We start from the raw sequence: 17804 nt of genomic DNA, 5'->3' as shown, positions 1-17804 counted from the left end.
AGTGCCGATTTGCTTCACTATGTGTTTACTGTCAAAATACAGAAAAGGAACCCTCTCGGAAAAAATGAGAGTGATAAGGATAGTACAATACACACCAACAGGTTTGGGTTAGATGTTCCCATTGGGATAGGAACCCAGGTATCTGAACCACAGCTGGAGTTAAAAGATGGCAGTGATATTTTTCTGCTTCACCTGGAGAGCTGGCGATTGATGTGCCTGATAAACCACTCTCACATTAATGATGAAAGACAAGGAAATATGCAGGAAGTTTTAATTGTACACCACACTTTAACACTGTACAAAAACACACACATTTTTACAGAGTCGTTGTGCTTTGGTTGTTTTATTATTTACATTTGTTTCCAGAATTTCATCCCCATTCTAGCTTCTAGCCTGATGGTTCTTCTGCACCAGAAATTCCCCCTCAAAAAGAAAAAGAAAACTTGCAGAACTCGGCTAATTTTTGGAAGTGCTTCAGATGCTCTACTAGAAGCGTTCAAAGTTTCTTCCTGCTAGTTTGCGTTACACTAAGGTAAACCGTCCTCCTTCCTTGAAATTGAGGAGGGGGGACGACCTCAAAACCGCAAGTAAGGACTTCACCCGTTTCCTTCCTTCTCCTCGCTAACACCACCTCCTACCAAGTCTTGCTACATACACTGTGCCTCCTATTGCTTCCAAATGCACCTTTCTGATGCTCCCCTTCTAAAGACCTCATCCCTTTTGTGCTCTCTGTAGTATAATCTCCTCTTTACCTAAACCTTCTGCGACATTCCCTAAGCCTTCTGCGTCCACTGCGATCTGCTTTCAGTAGTTCGGAGTACACAAGGCACTCTACGGGCCTGTGGCCAACCCAAAATGCTACATCAAAACGGACCTCAAATCTTCCCTCCCCGTAAGATTGCCAAACTTGCGGACCACCTAGGTTCTCCTGTACCTTTAAAAGGAAATACAGAATTCTGCTTACACAGCACCTTCTCTCTGCTGAAGTAGAGCTGTTTTAAAGGCACAGGCACCCCAGATCAGTTTGGGGGATGGGGGTAAAAACTCTGTTCTCCCATTTTCCCAATGGCTCAAGAACATATGGCTTTGTTTCACCTTGAAAAGTCCTGAACTGGCTTTTAAATATACATAACATACCAACACATGCTCTCTTCTCACTCACACACACCCATCAAGTACTTAAAAAAAAAAAGGAAGAAAAACGCCAATTCGGATGTTGAGAAATACAATGAAATCAAAGTACAAAAGTTCTCTACAAATGTATTCAGGTAAAAATAATAATAATAAAACAAGATTAAATACTTGGCAGGTCATGTCAATTCACACAAGGAATGTACAACAAACAAACAAAAATTAAGTACAGAATTCCAGTCAGTAAAATGGAAACCTGTTGAACTTTGGAGTCTGTTTCTCTGAGAAATGTGGGTTGCAGGTCTCAGACCACCTTCCTTCTATAGTAAGGGCTGAAATAAACCAGATTTAACAGCCTAGGGGGAACTGCATCAATCAGAATCACTCCACAAGCCAAAGAAAACTCAAATTTTAAATAAGGAGCATTTTTCCATGTAGAACTGCTGAGAGAGAAATAAAACACGCTTTTAAAGATGGGTCTGCTCTATTTTCTTTGGGAATCAAGCCTCAAAAATTCACAGCTCCTTGGCAACAGCTGAAGCTTGCTCCAAAACGTTCCTCACAGATGCAACGTTCTCAAAACCCACTTTGTAACCCCCAAAATCAGAGTCGTTGCTTTTCAGAACCAGACTCTAGTTCAACAGTGTTTGCTGAAAACCAGTAGCTGCCATCAAAGGAGAACAAAACACAAACAAAAAGACCACAGACATTTATATTCAGAAGGAGTAACCATCCTCACATTACAGGAAAGAAAATGTACACTTTTTATTTATAAATAAACAGGGGGGAGAAGGGCTTCCGAACCCTTCAAACGAGTGTCTCTTTCCGCTTGCCACTGAGCTGGGCTCTCTCCCTCGTCCTCCGGAGCCCAGAGTGCATCCGGTACGGCTTGGGGTTCTTGGCCTCATCCGCCGCCATGTCCGTGACTGAGCTGCACTCCACGCCGTTCTCGTCCAGCTCCATGTGGAGGCTGCCGGAGAGGGTGGACGGCCTCCTCTTGATTTTGGCACTGGGCACAGAGGGGTTGTTCTCCTCTGCCTCTTCGCTGAGCTCCGGCAGCTCTTTGAGCTCGCAAGGGGCAGCGCTCAGCTGGTAAGGCCCAATGGCCGCCCGGATGCAGTTGAACCACTGCTGCTTGTGGAAGATGTCGTTGGCCTGCAGCGTGTGGGACTGGCCGGGAGCTGGGTCTCGGAAGCGGACCCGGAAGATGTTCTTAGCTGCAGAGGGGGGAAACAAGGGGAGGAGAGATGTCATCAGAATGGAGCTTCCAGAATGCTGACTGACACAAGTTAACTGAGCAATAAGGATGTGGGTGGCGCTGTGGTCTAAACCACAGAGCCTGGGGCTTGCCGATCAGAAGGTCGGTGGTTCGAATCCCCGCGACGGGGTGAGCTCCTGTTGCTCGGTCCCAGCTCCTGCCCACCTAGCAGCTCGAAAGCATGTCAAGTGCAAGTAGATAAATAGGTACCACTCCGGAGGGAAGGTAAACGGCGTTTCCGTGCGCTGCTCTGGTTCGCCAGAAGCGGCTTAGTCATGCTGGCCACATGACCCGGAAGCTGTCTGCGGACAAACGCCGGCTCCCTCGGCCAGTAAAGCGAGATGAACGTGCAACCCCAGAGTCGTCCGCGACTGGACTTAACAGTGAGGGGTCCCTTTACCTTTTTAACTGAGCAATGGTCATAGAGGTTCGCTTGCCCAACTACTTTGACACACATTCCTAGGTCTCCAAAGTCTCCCTCCCAGATCCCCACCACCCAGCGGTTTTCATTTGCTGAAAGGTTTTCACGAATGTTTGACCTACATCCAAATCATGAGTCATATTCAGGACCAATGCTGATATTTTTTCAGGGCCTGGCAAGTCCCAATCTGGATTTGTGTGGAAGCTTATGCCAAAATCCAGGAGAAAGGAGACTAATCCTGACAAATTCCCATTAAAGCAAAGACAGCTGCATACAAGCCAGCCTTCGGACAGAATTGTCGAAGGATGTGAGCCTATTTGCTTCATACCTTTATCGGAATTGCCAAAGGCACCTCGAAAGGATCCTCCCATTTTCACGTCGCCATCTTGCAAGTCTTCGAGCACCAGGTCCTGAGCGGGTATCGGCTGCCGGTACACTTGGTAAGAATGACGCTCGTTACGTGTCACAGGCCGAGTTAGAACCAATATATCTTGGAAAAGGAAGACGTAGAGCTTCTGGAGGGGGGAGGAAAAGCTTTGGTCAAGATCTTAAATTGGAACAAAATACATATATATACATGCTACATGCAGAATTACCGTATTTTTTGCTGTATAAGACTCACTTTTTCCCTCCTAAAAAGTAAGGGGAAATCTTGTGTGCGTCTTATGGAGTGAATGCAGGCTGCACAGCTATCATAGAAGAGGGATTGCTGCTTTCATTGCGCAGCAATCCCTCTTGCTGTTCTGGCTTCTGAGATTCAGAATATTTTTTTTCTTGTTTTCCTCCTCCAAAAACTAGGTGTGTCTTGTGGTCTGGTGCGTCTTATACAGCAAAAAATACGGTATTAGGCACTTCTCCAGTTGAAAGGCTCCAAGGGGCCCTTGCTTGAAAGACCTGCCCAAGGCACAGGAGTCTGTGCTGGCAGTCAGAGAAAATGCTCAAGCAAACTGGGTCAGCGGAACAACTCCAAATAAGCACCAGATCTCCATAGGCAGACAACCACGATAACGCTAGAGGACTCGCATTGCCAGAGCCACTAATGATGCAGGGCTGCCAGCCAGGGAGACACAAGATAGTTTTGACTACAAAATAGGTTGCGCTGACCTATGACAAGACGTTTTGCTCATAGCTGGGAGGAAGGCCAAGCAACCCCTTCAGGTTCCAGCTTCTATTTTTGAGCAGCAGCACCGGCCAAGCTTTTAGAGAGCCGCTTTAGACTCCAAGCTGTCGTCAGTTTTCTTCAAGCCCAAAAGATTACATACTTGGAAGAATCTAAGGGATGCATTACATCACTGGGAGCCCGCAGGAAATACCTCTTGACCCCCCAGCAAAATGCATGCCGTGCTTTCTGTAGTAACTTTATGCTAATTATTTCACAGCCATCTGCAACCTGGGCAGATGCCAGCCCTGCTTTCGGTGTCTTAAGTGTTGCCTGATACCTCTTAATGGGTTTTTTAATGACCTGGCACCAAAGTCAAGGTCTGGAAAGAAAGTGGGGGGAAAGGGGTGCCAATTCTGTCACAGCAAGATAGTCTTCTCTTTTAAAAAAGAGAGAACAAATTGAGAGGTAAAAGTGGCAGATCCTGGGCACTTATTTCTAGAGGGTTAAAAGATGCACCGCCCTCAAGAATTTGAGACAGGCCAAGTTCTGGACCATTCCACCTTTTGCTTTAAGGTTTCACTCTGCAGTTCCTTGGCAGGTGTTGTGGATGCAGGATGGAAGCATCTGTAGCATCACCTCTGTAAAATCAGGTACTTACATGGCCGTTCTTGTTCTTCAGCTCCCCGTGGCAAAGCAGCACTTTGCTCGCTTCGATTCGTGGGTCTCTCTGCTTCTCGTCGAGGTACTCCAGCTTGTCAATGTAATACTGACATTCAGACTCCCCTTTCTTCAAGTTGATGTCAGAGAGGACTCCCTGGATTATGGAGATCTAAAAGCAAAGGGTCCACCAATTAATGCTGCTTGATAACTGAAGTCGGGCAGCGAGAGCACAGGCCTCAATACAGGCAATGGATTGAGAAGATACATGGGACAGGGCCTTACTCAACCGAGTAAAGGGACCCCTGACGATTACCACAACACAAAACAGAAACAGAATGTTCAATTGCTTGAGCCAAGCAGGACTGCCCAAGACGTTTTGGGGCTGGGGTAGAAACTCCAACTGGCAAGTAGAGTACAACACACAAAGCAGTTTCCTACAGAACTGCACCGCGGTGAGCAGAAGCCCTTGGAAGAGCACTGCTTTGTGCTTGCAAAGCTCCCAACCCATTTCAATGGGACTTGCGCAGGAGAACTTCCTTTGCTTTTGTGCCTGGTGTTGGGCCTGCCGCATTTAACAACGTATTTAAAAGAACGTCAACTAGTACTAACTGAGAGGGGCCATTTCCACCTAATCTGATCCATCATTCAACAAACTGCATTTACTTTTTATTGCAAGAAAGAGACAGTTTGTAAGGTGGGACTTGGTTTTAAAAAGGTACTTTACTATGGAAAGAAGATTCCGATTAAACATCAGGAAGAACTTTCTGACAGTAAGTGCTGTTTGACAGTGGAACGGACTCACTCGGAAGGTGGTGGACTCTCCTTCACCGGAGGGTTTTAAGGAAAGGTTGGATGGCCATATGTCATGGATGCTTTAGCTGAGATTCCTGCATTGCGGGGGGCTGGACTAGATGACCCTTGGGGTTCCCTTTCAACTCTACAATCATTAATATATTAGAAGCTCTGTGCAGAGAATCCCCAGGCACTTACTGCTTCTTCCAGAATCTGAACGTCGGGGTGATCGTTGGGTGTATGCCTCAGGATTTCCTTCAGGAGGAGAGGGTACTTGACCAAGCGACTCCGAGGGATATCCAGAAAGCTCCAGAGGTCCAGCTTGCGGCTGAAAGGAGATTCAAGGCAACGCTGGAGGAAGTCCTGGACTCGGCGGTCTTGCTTCTTCTGGTCCAGGAGAGCTTTAGCTGCCAACTGGTTGCTGCAATAGGCCTTGTACGCATTCAGTCCTGGTAGCTAGAAAAGACGATGCAAGGGCATTTGTAAACTGCTGCTTCAGAACTGCCGCCCCTCCCCACTTGAATGAGTCAGGCAATCTGCTAGGTGCACTACAGTGTTCTATATGAACGTGAGGAATTCCAATTATGCAGCTCCCACTGTGAAGAATATAGCAGGGAGAGAAGAAAGCAAGGGGCACATTCCATAGCCAATTCCTCTGGAGTTCATAGCTGCCTTTTGGTTAAGTGATGCCCATCTACCCTCATGTGAAGATCTTCAAAAGTTCAAAACTTCAAGAGAGGACTTATGAACTCCATCATATACCATACTTTTTCAGCCTGGAGTGCTAATATACCTGTTCACAGTTGCAGTGTACAAAATTTCTTTTAGCACGGTTTATTTCAAGTGCCCAGGTTACTTCATACAGGTTATCTCAGTAACCCTTACACAACAGCCCTGTAAGTTAGGTCACTATCATTCTCATGTTGTAGATGAGTAACTGAGGCTGGGAGGAGGCGAATAACATGAGAAGCAGGCCTCAGATGTTTGTTGTCATTGCTCATCTCAAATTAACTGGCAAGCAACCAGACAGAAATGCAAGTCAATTCGGCTTGAAAAGTTCATTATGCAAATGAAATCCGGAGCAACACACATCAGCTTAATTGTAGGATCTCATGACTTTCCAAAGCCAATGTTCCCATGAATTTTGGATGGTTGATCTCCCGTAAGGAACAGAGGGAGAGAGATCCGAGGGTTACTCACCCATTTCACAAGAATGGGTCCAATTTGCTCCACTGTCCCATCTGGCCTTGTCGCTTCCCCCAGCCTGGCCAGAAAGTCTGCAAGATAAACACAAAAGGGGATTAGTACCAGGACACTCTTCTCAACATACCCTTTTTTTTTTAATTCACATTTAAAACAGTAATCAGCGCAAGTGCAGAGTGCTGGGGATGACGTTCAAAGCCTTCCACCTCTGCACCACGGAGAAGGCTTCTTCTCATGTGGCTTTAGATCTGCAGAAAACCCCTGCTCCACATCGCAGAAGAGGTCTGCTGGAGGAGCTGGCCAGCCCTTCTCTCTGCAGTGGCACTCAGCGGCACTTTGCAGGTGGGTGTATGAAACAGCCCTCGCCACGGACAATGTACAGTCAGGTAAAAACCTGACTGGACACAGGTAGCGCTGTGGGTTAAACCACAGAGCTTAGGACTTGCTGATCTAGAAGGTCGGCGGTTCAAATCCCCGCGACGGGGTAAGCTCCTGTTGCTTGGTCCCTGCTCCTGCCAACCTAGCAGTTCGAAAGCACGTCAAAGTGCAAGTAGATAAATAGGTACCACTCCGGCGGGAAGGTAAACGGCATTTCCGTGCGCTGCTCTGGTTCGCCAGAAGCGGCTTAGTCATGCTGGCCACATGACCCGGAAGCTCCCTCGGCCAGTAAAGCGAGATGAGCGCCACAACCCCAGAGTCGGTCACGACTGGACCTAATGGTCAGGGGTCCCTTTACCTTTACCTTTTAAAAACCTGAAGCTTTCAGAAAGCTTTTGCCATAGGCAGCCCTGTGCTGTCTGCACATGGAATTTTATGTGAGTATTTTGTCGTAGATGCGTTATGGTTTTAACATTTTATAGGCTGGTTTTTTGAGCTACTTTGATGTGACGGGCAGAGAATGTGGCACGTTTACATGTGCTGGAGGGGTTTTTTGTTGTTGTTGTTTTTGGAGGTAGGGGTGGAGAAGCTCACCTTCATGCAAAGGGATATAGGAATCCAAGTCCCCAAAGATGTGAGTGAGCTCTTCTTCAGACATGATGGACAGCTTCAGCATGGGGTCATGGTAAGCCTGTCAACAAGAAAGGATGGGAAATTACAAAAAAATAAAAATAAAAAACAGCTCGACATGGCATTGCAGTGCAGCTGCACAGTTTGGAGTGGGGAAAAGGGTAGTGACAGAGCCGTATCTCAATGGTAGAGCACATGCGTCACACACAGATGCTTCCAGGTTCAGTCCCCAGCACTGGTCTCCAAGGAGATCTGGGAAAGACTCAAACACCAGAGCGCCACTGCCAATAAGTGGACACAAGGCCGAGGGTCTGACTTGTTATATGGGCAGCCTCCTATGGGACTTTCCATCCAACAGGATTGCGACCTCCAGGCAGCTGAAGCAAGAGCTCCCAGATCACTTTGTGGCTGCGGGATTCACTGCCCACAAAAAAGGCAGGTGCACTTGCTGACTGTCGGGCTGGGAAGGGCAGGTGAGCCTATAGCTGAGTTCTCCCCTCTTACACCTTCTCCCCTCCCAAATGCTATAGCTGCAATTCCTGCACTGCAGGGGGTTGGACTAGATGACCATTTCTAAACCACTTTGTGTTTTTAAGAAAAAATCTCAAAGCAGCTTGCTGCACATTAATGGTATATCCTGCCACAAAGGTGCTGCTTTGAGAATTTTTCTTAAAAACATAAAGTGGCATAGAAATGAAAATATTTATTATTATTATTATTATTATTATTATTATTATTATTATTATTAAAATTACCATGTGACTTATTTCACTGAAAAACCGAAATTGGCACAGGAGCAACCAGCACAACTACTTCCACAAGGAATACATTTCTCCAGTGACCTCTAATGGAACAAGCGAAGTCCTTTCCTCTCCCGAAGGTCTGAGGCCTAATCCAGTATATCCAGTGCATTTAACCGTTGCAAAGTGTGGGGTGGGGAACTAACAAATATATTGATTTGCAGTGTCATCAATATAAAGAAAGCAGAGAAAGATACTAACCTTTCTGGCAAGCTTCAGGTCCTCAATCAAATCCTGCTCACCCCGAGACATTTCGTATATCGCCTGCGAACAAAAAGTGGGGGAAATATCAGAACTGTCTCCATTTTATTGCCCTAGAAATAACAGCTGCTGAAGTAAAAAAAATGTACCACTTCCGGGTTTCTGAGGTTTTGCTGACCACAGACTATTCCACTAGCCAGTTATGTTGAAGCAGCAGCAAAGTAGAAGCCAATCTAGCCCCACCTGTATAGCCCAAACCATTTTGATCAAGAAGCCAGCCGCTCTGCAGCCAAAAGGGGGGAAGCTCAACCGTTGAGCTGCACCCGCCCACCTGGGCTTAAGGGCCAAAACGGAAGGGAATGGCTTGAATCACTGCTGAGAAAAGTAAACTCCTTGTCGTGAAAGGAGGCTTTGAAGCTGCGAGATCATGCCAAATCAAACACTGGGACGCGTTAGACTTCAGTGTGAAGTGCTGAACTCACCCAGAGGGTTGAACTTTGGCCCTCTTTTTCTCGTTTGCTGCTTCAGTCATTTGTATTAATGCATAACTTTGGTCCGGATCACCAGCTAGCATGAGTCATAAAGATGGCGTTTCAGAATTAATCCTTTTTTTATGCCCAATACGAAGTATATTGTCTCCCATGTTGGGGCCTCAGCCAGGGGGAATATATTATCAGTCAAGATACGGAGGGGGAATTTAATCTGTTTTTTAAGGAATGTGGCGGGACAGAAGCACCTTCATTTTGGAGAAGAGAGCAGTTCTTCAAAACTCTTCCGCCACTATCTTCTACACACTGAACAACTGAGGCCTCCTCCCTCTCCCCCACTACCACCAAGCTGCATCATAGAAATGCAAAACCAGAGAGCACACTATTTATGCAACCTTCTTCTCATGTATCTACTTGCCCAGTTTGCCTTATTCCAGGCAGCAAAGTAATGCCTTCTGCAGATCTGGGGATATGGTGGTGGCAGGAGGTTAGCTGTCATAAATGGGGAGCTGGAAACATGATTGCTGCCTCCTGAACACTGGGTGCTTCTCTTTACACTGCCGACAGGTCATCTTAACATGCCTCCGGAGACCACGAGGACTATAAACATATTGCTCTTTTCCCTCTCAAACAGCAGCCAAGATGCTCAGAAATCCCAATTCTGTGCTGAATTCTAACAGCCCCATCCGTCTGGGGCTGGCTGTTGGGGTTGCCCCACTGGAGGCATACCTCTTGGCGCTTGATTTCTTTGGTGCTCAGCGTCTCTTTCATGTTGACATCCAGCGTCTCGGACCAAAGCACACTGTTTCTTCTTTTCGGTGGCGTGGGAGCAGCTGACCGGCTGCACAGTTTCTGCGCGCTGCCTGGAGATTTGCTCTCACCGCGAAGAGAGAACGACTGCAGGACACCAGGGAGGGGGAAGGAGATGGTTTGAATTCAGTCATGAACCTTAGGAACTTAGGTGTATTTTAACAGACGCTGTACAGAAAAGCAGCCGCGAGGCATTTCATGCCAACCAGGGATGTTGCACAGCCCAGCAAAATGTGTGCATAAGCACAAACACAACAACACGACGACGTCCTGGTCAATGCAACAGCCTCTTGAAGAATGCCTGTGGAAAAATCCTTAAGATCAGGCCCACATAATCTGTCATAAACCCACTTGTGCGAGCCAAAGGCAGCCCACTGTGATGCAACGTCTCCTGGCTTTGCTGCACGCTAGGGAAGTGACAAATAGGTGAGTTGTCAAGTACCTAGCAGAACGCCATGCCCTGGAGGTGGATTCCAAATTGTGCAGGCCTGCCTTAAGAAACTTCACCCTTAACGGCTTCAGCAGCCAGGGTGTGTGTGTAGCTAATCCTGGCACCACAGAGCCTTGAGAGATCTAATTTGCCAATGCCCTCTTTTGCTTAACCCTCCCCTTCCCATACTCCAGATTTTGGATAGCTGGAGAGGGTTGGGGTTAAGCTGGCTGAGAATCTGGTTTCAAGTACATAAATAGTGTAATTCTACCTCTCCCAGCTCTGGTAACATTAACAAGCCATGTGAGCTGTGTTCTTTGTGGCTTGAAAGAGCACTAGCATCCAGAGCAAGGAGTATTTACACAGTTGGGGTGGATGGTGTATCTTACATGGCAGGCTTTGCTGAGGTCACGTTTCTATTATGAACAGCCGGGTAAACTCAGACTGCAGCACATGCTGCAGTATGTCACATGCAGCCATCGAGTGTTGGCACAGGAGGCAATCTAATGCCCCCCCCCCTGCACACTGGCCTGTTTATAGGCTGCTCCTGATAAAACTGCACCAAGGTCTTGACTGGGCCATCTCTACACATTTACCTTATCTGCAAAAGTAACCAGGGGGAAAAGAATTCTGCATCCAAAAGCATGCAAATTTCATTTGTCCCAATGACTTGCTTATAGGTTTGTGCAGAGATGTGGACTACAAGGCAGTTAGGACACAAAATGCCAGTTGGTATGTGGAAAAACTGAATTAAAATATTTGTCGGGAGGAAAAATTCTAAATCCAAGTTCTGCAACTGTAAGAACTGAGCAAGTTTCTATGTCCCCCTCACCCTATGGCTTCACTAGAGGTGCTTGGAGACTGGAGAAGAGAAGGAAGACAAAGAAGCCATCCATGCCCTCAAACATCCACTTCAATTTCCCCCCTCTGGACCCATGAGGACTATAAACTTGCTCATTTTAAAAAGTAAAAAGAGGAATATGAGGCTCGGTTCTGAAGGCTGTAGAAATCCTTTCTTCAGCAGAACTGGGGGTAATACTTACTCCATAGTCGCCCCCCTCCCAACAATTGCAACATCAACCCCACATGCTTATCTACTCTCTTACCTGTATTGTCTGTCCAAATCTTCGCACTGCACCATTTCTCACAGGAGAAATCAGGTTTGCCAAGGAGGTGACCCGAGCCAGAGGTCGGACGCGCTTATTGCTAGGCTCCTGCAAATAGATGAGAGAACAAGTTGTACTGACTGTTTAATCAAGACTTAGTGCGCTGACAGTATCCAGACTCTCTTGGAGGAAGGGGATAAGGACTGCACAGAGCATCAAGGCACCCAATCCCAAAGCACACAAGCCCCATCAAAAGACAAATATATTTTGTTTAAACACTAAAGTCATAACCATAGTACAAACCAATTGCTCAGGTTAGCAAGAAGCAAGAATAACAAAGTCCACTATAGCTTGAACAAACAAAGTTGTTTTCAGGGCCAACTTTTTTTTTTGCCTGTCCCCCAGGGAGAATGAGGTGTGAGGTTTTTTTCTGACTCTGCCCCTAAATCTATGCTGGGTGTTAAAACAAAATTTAGCATGACAGTTTGAAGTGTCTTAGTAAGACAGGCCACCACAGCAAAGTACATGAATAAAGGAAGAGACCAGCTATCTAATGAGAGGTGTGGAAGAAGGAAGAGTGTCTCTGCCCTGGAAGATGACTCCAGTTTGCTAGCAGCTTGCTCACACATAGGTTTGTGTGTCACTGGCAGCCACCTCCTGTGTATCACTACAGATGTGTTGCTACCACTGCCAGGCAATGTGCTGGAGGCAGAGAGCAGGGATACATCCTTGCATTCCTATGCCTCTCTCAGAAAGACACTCAGATTCCCAAAGCAAGAACAAGGCACAACTGTGCAGAGAGAGAGAGAGAGAGAGAGAGAGAGAGAGAGAGAGAGAGAGATGTTCAAAGGCCTGAACTAAAGAGAAATAGGCTGCTCAAATACCTTAGGGCTGCATAGCTGAGGTCTGTGTCATTGCTAGGGCTGACTTTCAAGAGATAAGGTCTTAAGGTATTGTCAGTCTGTCTCAAAACAGCATTTGCACTTTGAAGTTGCAAGACAGGGATTTCCCCTCCCTTGGAAATACAATCGTGATCTCATCAAACTTCCCTCCCAGTACTTTTGATTTAGGCTATCAATTCCAGCCCAGCTTCCCTTCCCCAATTGATTTCAAGCCCTTGGGCAGGATCCTGTTGCTTTGTCAGTTTTGGTACAGCACCCACAATCGCAGTGGCCTTCTACACTTTCATTTTCGATGGGGAATTGACAGGATGCCGTAATTTTACAAGAAGCCAGAGCAGAAGGCAACCCCGTCACAAGACTGTGTTGTCAGCCAGCTCTACTTCACACTAGAAAAGGGTCAAGTTCATTTGATGTTTTCAATCCAGGAGATTTCTCCCTAGAGAAACCAGAAAGGTGGAAGCTATTGCCATGGGGATTAAAAGTGGGACCAACTTCATTCTTAGGTGCACAGATAGTAATGGTTGTTGGGGTTGGGAGATTACACATGCTGCACAGAGGAAGTGGTAGGACTAAAAAAGGAGAAGGACTGAGTCGGTCGGGCTTTACTGTCATGTCCAGGAGTGACGATTCAGAAATAGCTCTGCTGGAGTCAGTAAAGCACAACCCCAGCAAGCAACAATGCTTTGCTCTCCCATTAAGATACCAATGAACACGGAGGAATGATGTCATGAATTCCACAGGGGGGGGGGTTGGCAGAGTGCAGGATCCACTTTCAAGGTGAAGCAAGGAACATGCACATCGACAGCCCTTCTGACAGAGGAAAGTCCCATCATTGCTTGCTTGCAGTTTCATAATGTATCTCATTGGGGGAGGGGGGGAATGAACACACACACAAATCTACAGTATATGAAATTGTTTTTTATGGGTTTTATTGTTAAATCGCTTTGAGTTGTTTCATAGGAAGCAATGCACACACAAAATAAATAAAAGTATGCCATTTTAATGTCCATGGGTGTATGCAGAACTCCTTCCATACAGACCAGCTAGGTCACCAAAACTCATGACAGATAACCATGCTTCCTGTTTTATTTGTTCTTGCGGTTAAAGCTGTGAAGCAGGGTGCTGTTATTTCCAGTTCACATATGTTGAACAGAGGCTTGGGAGGCCAAGAGACTCACCAGTGAATCTAACCTGTTTACTTTGCTCAAGATGCAAGATTTCAGCTACAGCCTAAAGACCAGCTCCTCCCACCGTGTCTAGCCCAGAGAACAGCAGGTTGGGGTTGGGTCTGGGAGTGCCCCATTTGCCTCACTGTATAGCCTTGGGCAAGTCACTCTTCCTCATGTAAATGTTGTGTGCAACAACTATCTGAAAGGGGTACTGCCAATATAAAAGCCCTCTGTAAATAAAAAAGCACTATATTAATGACTTAGGTGGATGAAGCGAACTTAAGTTTGCACTAAAAAAGAGGACATATTCCCCCACATTTGCTCAATGTGGAATGTATTACGGTGTGTGCTTTAGTTTGTGAGCCTGAAAAGGTAGACTAGACATCGAGTCTTATAAAAAATAAGCAAAAAGTGGTGATAAAAAAAACAAGAAGAATGAGTTTTTCAGGTGGCTTCTACATTCTTTAGGCACTACAATGCATTCCACAGCTGTGTTGCAACATGATATTTCAAGTGGAGAGTAAGGAAAAGGTTTACATGGGTATATGCTGAATTCAGCACTGTAAAATAAGGTAGAAGAGGAGAACACAGAAGCTAGAGCTCTGCAGAGGAAAAACTGAGAACTGGCAGGGGAGCTCCTTTTCTCAAGGGCCTGTTACAGGCATGTATCACAGCACCATGCTGTTGGTGTGTACATTAAGTTTTCATAGATGCCTGTATAGCACAGCACTGCCAATGTGAAGCACAAAAATGTGGCAAGGCTGGCAAAAAAAAATTCCCTTTTTTACAGAGCACAAAGGATTCCACACACACACTCCCACTCAACCACTCAACATCTTGGCAATTTCATTCAGACAGACACTGGGCAGAAACAAAACTGGTTTTCTTCAGATTGGGGGGAGAGGAGCTTCCCCCCTCTTCTAATTTTCCTTTAGCCTTAAAAAAGGAACAACACCCCTTTTAGACAATTATTGCTCTTCTGGAAACCTCTGTGAACAGGCAGACTGCATACATTTTGAGTTCACTGTTCTCACACCGAAATAGTTCACCAAGTATTTTAAAATTGTCTTTTGAGCAATTTGTTCATTGTTCCTGATGGGAGATCGGGAGGCAAGCTTTGAGTTTCGGAGTTGCAGCAATGGAGAGCATGACTGAACCAGTTTTTCAAGTTGTGAATTTTAAAGAGAGCATTATCTGACATCCTTGCCTGCTCTCGTGTAGAAAATAGCCTTCACACTTCAGCACAGAAGCAAGCAAAGAAGAGAATATAAAATATTCTTCCAGAGGCTTCTTTTGCTTCAGAAAACAAATCAGTCATGTTCAGATGAAACCTTTGAACTGAACCTGAATGCCTCTCAGGCAAGCAAGTCCAAATGCTGAGAACACCTGGGAAACATAGGCTTTCAGTTAATGCCAAATGAGATGTGAGCTGAAGAGCTCAGGGGCACAGGTTTTACACCAGCTGCCTGGGAGAAGAAGCTGACACTTGATAGCCACATCTGGAAATTCACTTCTAAGACTAAAGTCTGATCCCACAATATGCTTCTGTTTGTAGTTAGATATCTATTGGAATAGACCACTTAGGTGGTTCCTCAGCACTCATCCAAAGGTGCTCATGTGACAGTCGTTTCTCTCCACCATTTTGCCATATCCAGGGTAACAAAGGATTTAGGACTATGAAGCTGTTCATCTCTGAACCCAATAGAGAAACTACAAGGTTTCTCTGGAAGCAAAAACTCTTCTCTGTCACAAATTTATGACTTACACGACATAAACCCTATAAACGTACTGGTGAATCAATAAAGAATCTGACTTAACCTCCACTCCTCAAAACATCACATCTAATTTATGGAGTCTCTTTCATCAAGTCAAGATGTTAATCCTAAGCGCTTGTGTGTACATTTCTAATGGCATTATCTGTTCAGCAAGAAGAGAAGCAGCTCACTACATCTATTAATATCCACTTTAGGAAAGTTATGGCAATATCCCAAATTAAGACAGGTTAACAAACGGCAAAGAGACACCCTGTTGTCTTCAATTCGGTCATCTCAGGCAGTACATCCAAGCTGCGTTCAAGACCTATATAACCTGTCAGGACTCACAGTACTGAACCTTCAGGTTGGCAGATAACATAAAAACGGTTTTTTGCCCTGTCCTCCTAAATTAATAAAGTCTCCTGTACATGGAACATCCAAACAGACAAATAAAGGCAAGCTTACTGAGAAATATCCTGAAGTTTGCTTTCAGTTGGTATATTTCACCTCCACAGCTGCCAAAAACCCTTGCGTGTGTTGCACCAGAATGTTTAGACTCAACTTCCAAGTTCTGCCTTATTAAAGCCGAACTGTTGAATCATAAAGAAACCAACAATGCTTCCGGACAGGATGTCATATGTCACAAGGCATCACTTATAGCAGTCTTGACTTTTGAGTTCTCATAATTCCCACCATCCCACCAGAAGACACCTTGAGGTATGCATTTCAGCAGGATTAAAGTACTTTCGTTATGCCTCATATCACCGTCCATACAAGCAATAATCCTGTAGGAATGTCTTGGAGACCAATTTACTCAACAGTCAGGGAAATGCCATTAAAGTGTACAACAAAGCACCCACAGTGGAGCTTGATCCCTTGAAAACGCATACCCAGACAAGTAACCCTACTGGCAGTCAATGAAATACTGTAACTCATTTGTGTCCGCTTACTCCATTGCAGGATACATACACACAACATCACAAGATTGGGAGGTGGGCGGAATTAATGTAAAAGAGGAACAAGCCATGCTAAACTCAGAAGGTTAGGGGGAGAGGAGAGAATGAGCAACCAAATTCCATTGACAAATGGCTCAGTTGCTTCAGGTTCCTTAAATGGCAAACGGATGGAGGGGGGAGCTTATTTCTCTTTTTTGTAACCATTTTTCTTAAGTTTCCAATTTTACATTTCAAAACAAACATTTTACAAACTTTAGAATATCCGAAGACTTCCCTTCTTCTCCTTCCATGGTTCATGCCTTTGTCAGCATGCAACTTTAGATAACATGCATAATATTTTAGGACTATACATTCCTGGCTCCTCGACATCATTGCTATAAGCAGTCCCTCCCTCTTAATAAATAAAGCAGGGTCAATGCCTAGACCTCAACAAATACCCAAAGGGTTTCAACACACCCCAGCAGCTTCCTTTTAACAAGAAAGGCATGAGACACACACTTGGCACCCTAATTAAGGAGTTCAGAACTGCCTGCCGCAATTACACCTTTCCTTAACAGAGCCCAGCTGTAAGAGAAGCTTTTCCTGAAAGGGCTGTTAAGTCATGCTTAGCTAGCAGCTTCAAATAAAGTATGCAAGACACAAAAGTACAAATAGTACTACTCTCTACTCACTGACTCACACCTTAGCCTACGGAGAGCAACCCAGACACTCCGACGGTTTTCACTCTCTTTTGCACCTCTCCCAGCAAGCTGACGGCATTTCTACAGGACTTCCACGTTTGCCTGCTACAGGTGACTTCATTTCAGTCATTTTTAAACAGGCAGGTTTGGGAGCAAGGTGCCAAACAAATCAACGGTTCCACCTTTTACACGCGCAGCGTAATCCCTTGAAGGCTTACTCTGAAGCAAACCTCCTTCTGTTGAAAAGAGCGGACTTTGGGCAACGCTTTGGGCAACTATGCAGAACCGTGCTTAAGAAAACCCTTTATCGTTCTTCCGATTGCTTAAGGCTTTTTACGCACGCCTTACCTCTTGTTCCCTGAAAGACTGGTTCTGCGCATCTATCACCCGAATAGTCCTCTTAATGGGGAGCAGCCCCCCGGCGTCATCGTGCGCCACCATAGCCCCTCTTCTTTTCCAAGGCTTCCTCGTGGTTTGTGCTGACTGTAATCCGCCCTCCCCACCCCTGATACTGCGAGCGAGGCGGCTACTCCGGCACGATCTGCCCCTCGCCGCGCTCTGAGCTCTGCTGGGGCTGCAGCAACAGCTCCATCCCGCTCCCAGGTGACTCACGCAGACGCGCTCCGAGGAGAGCAGTCCAAGAGGCAGTGGGCGGGGCGTAAGAGCGGGCTGGTGGGCGGGGCTTCCTGGCGCCCGGGAGCCATTGGCTAGGCCGCTGCTAAGTGACACGCCCAGCCGTCTCAGGTTCCCCACGGCAGGGGAGAACCGGCGCTGGACCACTGGGCTGGAGCCCCCTGTAGGAGGTATCCTGAACCGTCGCAGCACCGAGGGAGGCTGGCTTTGAAGGATCTGGCAACTTCTGTTTCAGTGTATCTGAAGAAGCGTGCTTGCACACGAAAGCTCATACCAAGAACTAACTTAGTTGGTCTTAAA

The 17804-nt window shown here is 46.1% G+C and overlaps 1 protein-coding gene across 1 annotated transcript; it reads right to left on the bottom strand.

Annotated features, from left to right (window-relative positions):
• Positions 1–257: 257 nt before the first annotated feature.
• Positions 258–17493, bottom strand: LOC308486306 (neuroepithelial cell-transforming gene 1 protein-like). Its single transcript, XM_081023030.1, has 10 exons — positions 17220–17493; positions 11411–11518; positions 9794–9961; positions 8577–8639; positions 7540–7636; positions 6565–6641; positions 5563–5820; positions 4571–4741; positions 3139–3325; positions 258–2348 (listed from the first exon to the last, which is right to left on the bottom strand). The coding sequence occupies exons 1-10, from the start codon at positions 17310–17312 to the stop codon at positions 1939–1941; spliced, it is 1632 nt and encodes a 543-aa protein (XP_080879156.1). The 5' UTR covers positions 17313–17493; the 3' UTR covers positions 258–1938.
• Between the last annotated feature and the right edge of the window lie 311 nt (positions 17494–17804).

This window comes from Podarcis pityusensis (genome assembly GCF_964106645.2).
Source record: "Podarcis pityusensis genome assembly, chromosome: 10".
In the NCBI taxonomy this organism is placed as follows: Eukaryota; Metazoa; Chordata; class Lepidosauria; order Squamata; family Lacertidae; genus Podarcis; species Podarcis pityusensis.
Note: the sequence above shows the minus strand (reverse complement) of the source record. Positions and strands in the feature narration are given on the sequence as shown.